The sequence below is a fragment of the Vigna umbellata genome, chromosome 1 (genome assembly GCF_029865625.1).
Source record: "Vigna umbellata cultivar VRB3 chromosome 1, Vumbellata_1.0, whole genome shotgun sequence".
Classification (NCBI taxonomy): Eukaryota; Viridiplantae; Streptophyta; class Magnoliopsida; order Fabales; family Fabaceae; genus Vigna; species Vigna umbellata.
In genome coordinates this window covers 25,869,659-25,882,257 of record NC_142165.1, presented here as the reverse complement: position 1 = coordinate 25,882,257, position 12,599 = coordinate 25,869,659, and the positions used below count along the sequence as shown (strand labels likewise).

The following is a 12,599-nucleotide window of genomic DNA, read 5'->3' as shown; positions in this document are numbered from 1 at the left end:
ATTGAAACGTACTGAAGTTGGAAAAATTATTTTTATAAATAAATTAATGTGGCATGTGTATTATAACATTATTAGATATATTATTAGTGTGATATTCTATATTAATTTATACTTCAACTATTTATATTATAGCCAATTTAGGTGGATTACATAGCTTTAATTATTAATCAATGTATTATATAGTAATACTTAATAATCTTGAAACAAAAGGACTTCTCACATCCTATCATTTTAATTCCTCCTGATTTATATAAAATAAAAAAAATGAGACTAAATGATCTATTTTATGTCTAATTAATATAAAATTAAAAAAATATAACATATATATTGAAATATACATGTTAGATAAACTTTTGTAACATAATTTTTTTAATAATGTGAAGAGTTCACATGTTTTCACATCTTAATCTTTATTATTAACTAATTTAATGCGCAAAATAAAGATATAGATAATTTCCTAAAACCTTTTTTTTATATTTTTTTTAATGAAAGAAAGAGAAATAGAAATAGACGTATATTTATACATCTAGATCTATCTATATCTATACAAAATATTATTTTTTATATTAATTTTATAATGTGAGTAATTTTATATTGCTTGGTGGAATTTTCATCAAAATTAAAAACAAATACTTTTCGTTGATAAGAAAAATTATAGTATATTCTATTTCTAGGTATCTAACAACAATTTTTTGATAAAAAATTAATTAGAAAATCATATAAAATTTTAATAATATTTGTTATTCTATTACTAACAAATTAATGAGAAAACTGCAATATATTCAATTTCTAAATATATAACAACATTAAGAATTTTGTTTTGTTATTAACATATAACAAAACTTTCAGTAAAAGACATTGTCTTCCTTCATTCCTTACCAACATTTTAAATTTATTTATAGAGTTTAAACCTAATGTCTAGTGTTCATGATCTCTTCATGAATAATTATTAATCAAACAAGGAATATAACTATGTCCAATATCTATTAACCAAGGACTTTACATCATTAGGTGTATATAATATATTATCGCACATAAATTGATTTATCATATTATCTATTTGAAATATTGAAAAAAGTTGTGTTATTTGGTTTGTTAATTTTGAAGAATTACATCACTTTGGTTACGTTATTATTCATTATTGATTATTCTGTATTGTTGTAAATCCTGTATTGTTGTAAATTTTCATATTTTTATTGTTATACAAGAAAAAAATTAAAATTGAAATATTTTCTTCAAATTTAATTATGTATTTATAATGCTTTGGTTAAATATGCTAATATAATAATTAAGTTTTAAAATTTAATACTCATTATATGTGGATAGTATTTTCTTTATGTATATGTCAAACTATTATACTTTAAACTTTTGTTAAGCATAAGAGATAATCTTAGGTTTTTAATATTTAATATAAAAATTAATCTAATGTTAATTAATTTTGTGTTAAATCTTTGACGGTCTTATTTCATAATTTGAAAACATTACAAATTTCGCAAAATATTATAGAACAAGACATAATTTCGAAACACTAATCATATAATAATATTTTCCCAAATGACTCACAATAGTAAATTTTTATTTGAAATATGTAATTATTGATCAAATTTAGATTAATTCAATTGAACCAATAAAAAATACACGAGACAGTTGTTAAAAGTTTATACAATTTGATCAATAAAAGGTGATAGATGTTATTGTTATGTTTTGTTCTAAGATCTATTATTTATGTTTATTTTTGAATGGAGAAAATTTACATGTTTAGAAAAATACATATTTTTAGTCATTGACTAGATATACAATTTTTTTTTTAAGAAATGAATGTAAAAAAACACTACATACAACATAAATACAATTAAGATGATAACCAATGTAGTATATCTCAATTTCTACATCGAGTGTGAAAATAACAAGTAAAAAGTGATATTCTAAATTAGTTTTGTAAAATTAGTTGATATAAAAAAAATGACATTAATTGTATATGAATTTTGTGGTTTAAGATAGGTGAGATGGAAACTATATACACTCTATTGAATTGACGAAGTAGAGTCTCACTTATTTCACAGGTTAAAAATCAATGTTACAATTCTCAATTTTGTAGGTTGATAATATTTACATTAGTTCATCAATTCCTTTAAAGTATAAAAAATATAATGTAAGATATGTTATTATAATTGTGATAATTTTTTATAATAGAAATATAATTTAAAAAAAGTGTGAACTATTTTGAAATACTAATAGGATTTGTTATACGATGTGATGATGTAAATACAAAAGTAGTAAAGTGAATGATATTGAATGGATGATAGATTTGAGTAGGTTTTATATTGGTGTAGAGAAGTGTACAATGTATGGATAGATAGGTTTGCATGGCTAGATTTCGTTGGTAGAAGAATGTATTTTGATTATATAAAATAAAAAGAAGATGAGAGTGATTTAGGTTATAATAATGATGAGAAAGAAAGAAGAGGAAAGGTGAAAGTGGGTGATGGGAAGTGAAATAGGTCGATGGCACTGATAATTCCCAAAGCTCACATAAAGTCAATTATAATTTTAGACTTTCTACAGCCTGGTTAATTACTACCTATAACTAGCCTTCACTTTCATTTCTACTCTATTCTTCTATTGCTTCCAAATTCCCTTCGTTATCACCACTTGCTTAAACAAAAACAAGAGAATCAATTAATTACTCGCTAACAACTCACCTAGCTAAAGCTGTCTAATTAAACACTCTCTTTTCACCTTCCTCTCTCATTCACACCTTCTTTTTAAATTCCATTTAAGTTTTTAATTAACATTTATTCTTATTCAATTTCTTTTAATTTTAAATATTTTTTTTTATTTTTTTTTTGTTCAAATTGAAAATAACAACACTCCCTCACTTCCCATTTCTCTTCTGTTCTCTCTTTGCTTCTGTGTTCTCTATCATTCCCACTCTTTTTTCCCAAACAGCACAAAAAGAGAAAACAAAAGCGAAATAAGAGAGAGAGAGAGAAAGATTGGATTCTTGAGAGAGAGACTCACCGCCGGCGACACTTCTCACTGAAGTAATAATGCACAGGCAACTCTCCTTCTCAGCACGCGCCACCGCAGAAATGCACTGATTCAGGAGCTGTTGCAGTGAACGAGAAAGCCACACAGTCACCGCAGAGTTAGAAGAGAATGCGCGAAGCGCTCGCGTGTGACGTCGCCGGCGCGGTGTCGTCTCCGGCACCACCGGTGGTTGTGACGGGACGGAGCCGTTCGCAGGGATTTCCGCGGCGAGTGACGCCCGCGACGCTGCCTCTGGCGCCGTTGTCTGGATCGGCTGTTGAGCGTGTTCTTCCTAACGGCGACTTCTACGCCGGGAGCTTCTCCGGCAACGTGCCTCACGGATCGGGGAAGTACCTGTGGACGGACGGGTGCATGTACGAGGGTGAGTGGAAGCGGGGAAAGGCCTCCGGCAAGGGGAAATTCTCGTGGCCCTCGGGCGCGACCTATGAGGGCCAGTTCAAATCGGGTCGAATGGAAGGGTTTGGAACCTTCGTCGGATCCGACGGCGACACTTACCGCGGGTCGTGGATCTCCGACCGGAAACACGGGTTTGGGCAGAAGCGCTACGCCAACGGGGACTTATACGAAGGGTGTTGGAAGCGCAACGTGCAGGACGGTCACGGACGTTACGTCTGGAAGAACGGGAACGAGTACGTCGGGGAATGGAAGAACGGCGTGATTAACGGCAAGGGTGCTCTGGTGTGGGCCAACGGGAACCGTTACGAGGGGCAGTGGGAGAACGGGGTCCCCAAGGGTCACGGCGTTATGAAGATTCAGCATCGTTTGCTCTGGGGCGAGAATTTCAGCGTGAAGCGTTTCTCTGTTGACGGAAGAGGGAGCGTAAATAATGACAAGAGTTTCCCCAGGATTTGCATCTGGGAGTCGGAGGGTGAAGCGGGAGACATCACGTGCGATATTATCGATAATGTGGAAGCGTCCATGTTTTACCGCGACGGAACGACGTCGGATTCTGAAGATTTGAGAAAGAACCCTTGTTGTTTCGCCAGCGAAGTGAAGAGACCCGGGGAAACAATTTCGAAAGGTCATAAGAATTATGACTTGATGCTTAATCTGCAATTGGGGATAAGGTGACAGAAGCGCTTCGGCTCTTTTTGTTTCATGTATTACTGCGAATTTGCCATTTTTTTTTTGTGTTTAACATTAAATTTAATCAGGTACTCTGTTGGGAAGGAGGGTTCCACTTTGCGGGAGCTTAAGCAGAGTGATTTTGATCCGAAGGAGAAGTTCTGGACTAGGTTTCCCTCCGAGGGGTCCAAGATTACGCCGCCGCATCAGTCCGCCGAGTTTCGATGGAAGGATTACTGTCCGGTGGTTTTTGGGTGTGTAGAATCTTTGGAGGGTGTGGTGTGTGTTGCGTGTTTTGGGGTGTTTCTGCTTTTAGTTGACTGAGTTTCCGTTTGGATTTTGTAGGCATTTGAGACAGCTGTTTCAGGTCGATCCTGCTGATTACATGTTGGCTATATGTGGGGATGATGCTCTTCGGGAGCTTTCTTCTCCTGGGAAAAGTGGAAGCATCTTCTACTTGACCCAGGATGATAGATTCATGATAAAGACGGTGAAGAAATCTGAAGTCAAGGTTAGATACATGCGTTCTAAAGCTTGTAGTGTTTTGTCTTGTTAAATTCTGTAATGAAATTTTGAGTGTGAAACTCCCCATGGCCAAATGGATATGTTTCTTTGTTTTTCCTCCTTCGGGGTATATGGGTGGTAGTGTTTTTTGTGAGTCAGTCAACTTGGGGTTTTGGGGAAGGGTGACCTGTTTTATTGGTTTGGTCATTGATGTTTTATGATTGAACATGAATTCTTACCTTTAATTATACTGGGAATCTTTTGCTTGGTACTTGCATAGACTGATGCTTGATTCCGGTGTTCAACTTTTAGGTGCTTCTTCGGATGCTTCGAAGTTATTATCAACATGTTTCTCGATATGAGAATTCACTTGTGACAAAATTCTATGGGGTGCACTGTGTTAAGCCAATTGGAGGCCAGAAGGTATAGATTGGTAGTTGTGTTCTAGCTGTCTGGAGGGGTTACCCCATCTTCAGTACTTGACTTTTTATTGTTTGTTGAAAATCAGATCCGGTTCATTGTGATGGGCAATCTTTTTTGTTCCGAATATCCAATTCATAGACGATTTGACTTGAAAGGATCTTCACATGGGCGCACCACAGATAAACCCGAGGAGGACATTGATGAAACGACCACCCTCAAAGACCTTGATCTCAACTTTGCGTTTCGTGTACAAAGAAATTGGTTTCAGGAACTCATCAAGTAAGTTACTGTGCTTGTTTGTCCTATTCTATGTATATATATACACTTTTAGGGGCTTGAACAAGATAAATATGTGCTGACGTAGTCCTCTCATTGTGTTCAGACAAATTGAGCTGGACTGTGAGTTCTTGGAAGCCGAGAAAATTATGGATTACAGTCTTCTAGTTGGCATTCATTTTCGTGATGATAATACGTGTGACAAAATGGGGCTTTCACCTTTTCTCCTGCGCACTGGTATCTATCCTTCCTCCACTTGATTGCATATATACAAGACTTGTGTGTTACAAAAATTTTAAATTCATTTGTTTTCCCCATTCAGGCAATAGGGATACTTATCAGAATGAAAAGTTCATGCGTGGTTATCGCTTTCTTGAAGCAGAGCTACAAGATAGAGATAGAGTTAAATCTGGAAGGTAAGGTGTACTATGTTCTAGTTCCTTACTATTAATGTGGATGGTTTTTTTTCAGTTTTTAATTTATAAGAAGTTTGCATTGTTATAAAATCTGCTTCCATTGTTAAATTGGATTGGCATGTTCCCGTAATCATTTAGAATATAGCTATGCTGAAATGAGGATTGTTTCTTTCGGAGATGTATTGGTGCTTGGGAAAATTTGGTCCTACTGCTATCGAGTGAAAACAATTGATAGATATGTATCATGTTACCACTTGAAAGCATCACAAACTAAGATGTTTGTGACCTGTACGCCCTTGCAAGTTGCAATCTTAGGTTATAACTCTGTTCGCATTAATGTTTTATAATTTCTTCTTTTTAATTGATATTTTTCATGATAATAATTGAAAGTAGTTTGCATTATTTTAGCAAGTCAGTGGGCATATAGTATTGCAGGCAATTGTTGTTAGTGGGGCTCATGTAGGCTGTGGTCCCAATTCATTAATTGAAATTGGTATTTCTAATTTATTTTTTGGCCTTACAATAGATTCATCGAGTCAATTATGATCGTTTCAATACTTTCTCTGGATTCATGATTTTTCTGTATCCATCCTATTAGCTTATTCGAGCAGAAACGTAATTCCGACCTCTACATGCTCAATGATTTAGTAAATTTCGAGTTTTTATGTACTATTTTGTTACTTTCCTAGACCATTCAAGGTTGTTGGCTTTTATGTGAGTGCATACTTTTTATGGTGTATATTCAGTAGGATTCTTGTTTCAGGAAATCATTGATTAGGCTAGGAGCCAATATGCCTGCAAGAGCTGAGCGAGTGGCACGGAGGAGTGACTTCGATCAATACACCACTGTTGGAATCAGCCATTTGACCCCTTATCGGAGCGGGGAGACTTACGATGTGATTCTATATTTTGGGATTATTGACATTTTGCAAGATTATGATATCAGCAAGAAGCTTGAGCATGCTTACAAGTCATTGCAAGTTGACCCTTCTTCAATTTCTGCTGTTGATCCAAAGCTGTACTCCAAGAGGTTTCGTGATTTTGTAGGTAGAATTTTCATCGAAGAGAGGTAGCAGATTGATGGACATGGAATGAGACACAAATATTTCTTCCTTAAGGTGAAGAAGATTTCTGGTTGTTATGGTTCATAGCAATCAGGAAAAAATGCTTCAGATTTGAAACCCATTGCAATGATCTTGGAGTTGACTGGTTAAAATGCCACTCTACGGTCAAGTGGCCTACAGAAGGTCGCGGTAGTTGGGGTTGTTTGTGGCTTAGTTTTAAAAATAGAGCCATGGTGATGGTACGGTGAAGGACGGGAAAACTTGTACATGAAGAAGGGGATGAATTATCATTTTGTTTATTGCTTTGGTTCAAGAAATGGGGTTGGGCTTGTTGAATTTTTTGTGGTTACTGCATAGAATATGAATATATATGATGGAGAGATAAGAAAGAGGGAAGGGCGTGGAGTGTTTCCCTGATGTTCGATTCAAAATGCGTGGATAAGTAGGAAATAAGGAAAATGTACAGTGTTTATACAAAGGATGGATAGTTGAAGGAAATTATTAATTTAATTTTGTATTTTGATCATTGTTCTTGAATTATTGATCGACACTTGAAAGCGTGTAATGTTGTGAGAGTGAGATGTAGTGTCGTTGGGTTATCTTCCACACAGCAAAGTCTCTTATCTGATGAAAGGAACATAAATAAGTGGGGCTTCATTGCGGGGTTGAAGAAAAATGAAAACTGGGGTCGTTGGGTTAGCTTTTGCAGTGAAAGCGAGGGCGTTTGGCTTCAAAGTGTGTTGAGGGCATCAAAAGCAGAGAAAGGAAGAGAGAGAGAGGGCTGAGAGATGCGCTGGTTTCTCTCATGCTTTTCACTGTTTATGTGCCTCTCTCATTCTAGTTATTTTTATATCTTAATCTAGTAAAAAATTGACCAAAGTTTTTTAATCGTTTGGGTTTGCGAGAAAGAAACCAAACGTACCTGTATCAGTAATCACATCACGTGGTGGAACCTGCTCTGATTGCTCCATTAAATCTATCTCGGTAACAAGTAAAATTGTTATTATGTCCTGTGATTGAAGACATTATACATACTGTTATTTATTATATCACTAAGCAGTAACAGTAACAGCAACTGCAAGCAGTGCTTCTGCTCTGTTGTGTTTTGACCCTTATTCTCTCCTTTGAAAGGATTTTAGTGTAATGTCTGCTGGGTCAGTGTGGGTGGGTGGCCCCATTGCCATTTGTTTCTCTTTTCAGGAAGCTAATCAGCATTATGGATTTCAAGCGTGTCTTCCACGTCCTTTCATTCCACTCTCTTTTTTCAAACAAACCTTCCTCCTACACCTAATTCTATTTAAATGCGTTAATTCAGTGTTGTTGCACAACAGTAAACTCTATTCATCAGATACTTAACCCATTAAAAATATGTAGAAGAAGAATGTTACTATTTCTGACAGCAGTCTGAGAGGTCATGAAGTTTGGTACTGATAAATTACAAGAATTGAAAAGTGAGTGTAAAATTTGGTGGTGGTGGAGGGAATGGGAGCTGGATCCCACGTTCCCAATTTTAAAACAGCAGTGATGCAAACAAACAGGGATTAGGCAAAAACATTAAGTAACCGTACAACAACAATTCCGGAACTGGTTTCTCAACGTGTCTCCATATGTTGTTTGAATCAGCTTTCCTTGTACTTTTCCATCACCCCGCTTTTTCCACGTGCATTTCAACCCATACACCAAATGCATTTCACTGTAACTCTTGTTAAATTAATCCCTATTCATCTCGGTTTCTGCTCAAATAGATTTCCTTACAAACAAAATCCTCTCTCCAATCTCTAATCATGCCTCTCTTAACCATTTTTTACTAAACTCCCAACTTCCATAACCTCATTTCTATATATATATATTCCAATTTCAAACTAAACAATACTTTAATAGGGTAAGTTCAACATATTCAAGGAATTTGCAGTGATCGGAAGCACGTATATTATATAAACTATTTAATTCCCCTGGCTGGCTACCAATGGCATGTGTTAAACTTACATTACATCTCATTTTGCAGGCTGTGACATATTGCGATTAGTTTAATGTATGTTATTATAATCTTTAAAATGGGATTTGCAATCTGGTTCCGTACATTTTGAAAACTTTTTGATCGAGTCAACACGAGTTATTCAAATCCAATGGAAAGTCGACATTGGAGACTGCACCACAAACAACCCAGGTGTAAAATAATCTATTCATTCAATTGAAACCATCGCCATGGGAATGCCGAATGCATTTAAATTAATAAATAAATCAATTTAACTCAACCAAATCCCTAACATCTCTACTCAATTGCCTCATCATGCCGGATCTCTCTGTCTCGATTCCAAGAATAATAAGAAAATACCATTCAAGAACACCCAATCAAACTAAGAACCTTTGCCACACATGTATACATGTAAACTAAGACTTAGGCATATGTAAAACATATTAATCAACCAAGAAAATATTGCTATAAATTAATTTCTCATTTTCCTTGTAATATATTCAACTGTTTTTTCTTTTTGAACATAAAACAAAAATAAATTTATAATTATATACTAATACAGACTTTATTTAAAAACTAGTTTTAGAAAGATGAATTATATATAGAATTCCCTTAATAAAATTATATTGAATAGAAAAATATCAGTGCAAAATTAGATGTATAAAATGTAATAAACTAATCTGAGTTGGCAAAAAATTTGCAGAATAGAAGAGCTGTAAAGTAAGGTGTAACAAGAGTAAGAGGGGTGGCACATGGGACAGACACTGCGGCTACTACTTTATCTACCTAGGTTGTGGTAGTAGATACATATGTCTTTGAATCCCCAAAGGGAAATTTTCAAACCATTTTAAATTGACGAACAGTTACAGAAATCATGAAAGAACATGGTCAATTGTGAAGTGTGAAGAAAAAGTGGAAAAAAAAAAATATCCCATAAAGAATGAAAAGAACATAGTCAAATAGTTGGATAGTAACACAATGTACCATATGGTCCAGGTTGTGTTGTCGCTTTGGTGTGGCTTGTGTCGATACAACCTAAATATATACATAAGCTAAATATAGTTGCACTGTGTTTGTTTGTATGCGTGTGTCGCAGAACATTTTCACACGCCGATTCTCGATTCAGACTCAGACAGAACAACCATTTTCAAGCAAGCTTAGCGTGGCAAGAATGAAAGTAACACACTTCTTTGCACCAACCTTCTTCTTTTACCGATACATTTATAATATCAAAGTTCTACTCTCTTTTTTATCATATTAAAATTTATATTTTATTTATCTCAAGAGGTTTTTTTAGTCGTAATTGTTTCCCTATGAAGTATTTTATGTTTACTAAAAAAAACTTTCTCGTAGTTTTAATATTAAATAATCACGTAGAAGCTTATTTTATTATTAGATTAAATATGGTTAAATGGTGTGTGAATGTGTTTATTTTCTGCATTACATAATTTATATTATTCATTTTACTATTTTAGCGTTACATTTTAAGATATTAATAATCAAACAATATAACAGTATCAATCCGTATTACATTTAAAAATATATAATAATTTTACCGTACTAATCAACATAATGTCAACTATATATATATACACCAAACGATACTAACTAACATAATGAAGGTACGTTAATGCAGTTATGTTTATTTTAAGGTTGGTTGAGAATATGGAATAAAAAAATTAAATAATCGAAACTTGGAATTCAACTAAAATAATTGGCATTTAAATAGAAAGTATAAAATTTGAAACAGTTGTTATGTCAATACTGAATTAAAAATATCAAAATCAAATATATCTTTTCTTAATTAGTTTTATTATTGCAACAAAAACGTATAAATAGATAATAATATCAAGGAAAATATTTACTAAATACTTAATTATTTTTTATACTTTTCATGTTTTTTATTAACTATTCTTCATAATTTTCATGTTTGTACTAACTTAAGTATTAGAAATTTTTATCAAAGATAACTTCATCTTTCAATAGAAAATTTAAAGTCAAAAATTATTTTGAGAAGATCATTAAGTTTATAAAAAGAGACTTAACTCTTTGACAACTTCGATAAGTGACTCTTTCTTCCATTAAGAATATTTGACGTAGTATTGAGTAAAACATTTTTCTTAACCACTCCTTTTATCATTCTTACTAGAAGCCACATTATCATCTTATCTTCCTTTAACATTAAGATGGTTCCTTCATTAGTGAGTTCCTTAAAGACACACATTGAAAGTATGATCCAAAAGATTGAGGAAACCATTCAAAAAAAAATTGCTAACATGCACCAACAATAAAGGGAAGAAAATCACAAAGTACATGTATAAGTGTAGGTGCAACTCATTAAAAACTTGAAACTTATTCAACAAAATCAATCAAACTACAAGGTCTTCGAGATAAACTAAGTTTATTGTTCTTGATCATCAAACACAAAATAATGAGAATGATCAATAGAGCAAAGCTTCTCGACCATTTGAACAAGTCGTGGAATCAAGGGAGATACTCAAACATAAAGACAAAATGTTGAAGCTCATATGCAATAGCATAACATAGAAGTAAGCTTTAAAAGTAGAGCATGGAAGTGGGCTCCCAAAGGTAGAGCACACAAGCGTACTAAGAAAATCTAAATGTTCATCCCAAGGAAGAACATGTAGATAAGTTGCAAAGACAGAACGTCGAGTACTCCTAGTTCATCCAAAGGCAGGATTGGTTTAAGGTTATCCCAACCCTTTAGTTGGCAATTTTACAAAGAAAAGTCTGGAAGAGTTCCTCCCATTTGAACTAGAGGTGATCATCATCATCCTTCCACCTAAGTGGAAGTGTTCCAATATTAAGAGGCATGATAAATCATTTTACTTGAATGCATATTCGAAGATTTAAATGACATAGGCCAATATAGTTTCCAATTATATGGTTATTACATTGAAGAACTCTCCTACCATGTTTAGGATCAATTCTTAATGTTCATTTCTCATGAATTTGATAGATTCATTTCCAACATTTTCTACTAGGTTGACGTCACTATATATAGTCATTCGACTAATGATGACCAACTCAATAGTTCTCAATAACAAAAAGTAAAGGGAAAAGGAGTCACTTTAACCATATATGAATAATTTCACCAAGGCATCACTCTTTGCCCCTGATCTACGTTAATTTGTAACCATGCACACAATGCTTATTAACTTGTATAATGAAGAAAACCTTGAAATGAAGAAGTAATTGTGAAAGAATTTGTCAATATTGTCCTCCTCTAATGTTGCTTCATCACTTTTACCAAATTAAAAACAACAACACGCTAGCCAAGTAATAATCATATAGGGAGCCTTCAATCTCTAGTTTTTACCTATACCACATTCTTGAAAAAGTGATCCACATATTAGATGCAAATACTATTGGATAAACTTAAATATAAGAGATTTATTAGTAATTTCATGAGTCATAATTTATTTGGTACATGATTACTATGTTACCAATTTTAATTATTGTCGCAATTTGCTTTAATTGATTTTGTCATTATGATTTGATTTTTTCATTATTATTGATTTTATGCTCTTAAAACTTTAGGGTTATTGTACTTATTTCCATTCCTGCGGCTATTTAATTAGGAACAAAATCATTAAGTTGTGTAGGTTCAACGCAACCCCCAAGAGGTCAGAGAGATCATCAAAACTATTATTGGTGGATTTGTCAACAATGGAAGTTTGAGTTTCGGTAGAAAGATACACCTTTGAAGCATAACATGATTGGTCTCTTCTCACCTATATCACTCCAAAATACCACATGTTTAGATGATGACTTTTACAATAACAATTCAACATAAGATGATTT

At 33.7% G+C, this 12,599-nt stretch overlaps 1 protein-coding gene across 1 annotated transcript; it reads left to right on the top strand.

Annotated features, from left to right (window-relative positions):
- Positions 1-2,882: 2,882 nt before the first annotated feature.
- On the top strand, positions 2,883-7,325 carry LOC124834801 (phosphatidylinositol 4-phosphate 5-kinase 1-like). The gene is made up of 8 exons (XM_047309592.2): positions 2,883-4,118; positions 4,206-4,370; positions 4,462-4,627; positions 4,933-5,043; positions 5,129-5,322; positions 5,426-5,556; positions 5,642-5,735; positions 6,499-7,325. The coding sequence occupies exons 1-8, from the start codon at positions 3,160-3,162 to the stop codon at positions 6,806-6,808; spliced, it is 2,130 nt and encodes a 709-aa protein (XP_047165548.1). The 5' UTR covers positions 2,883-3,159; the 3' UTR covers positions 6,809-7,325.
- The last annotated feature ends 5,274 nt before the right edge of the window (positions 7,326-12,599 follow it).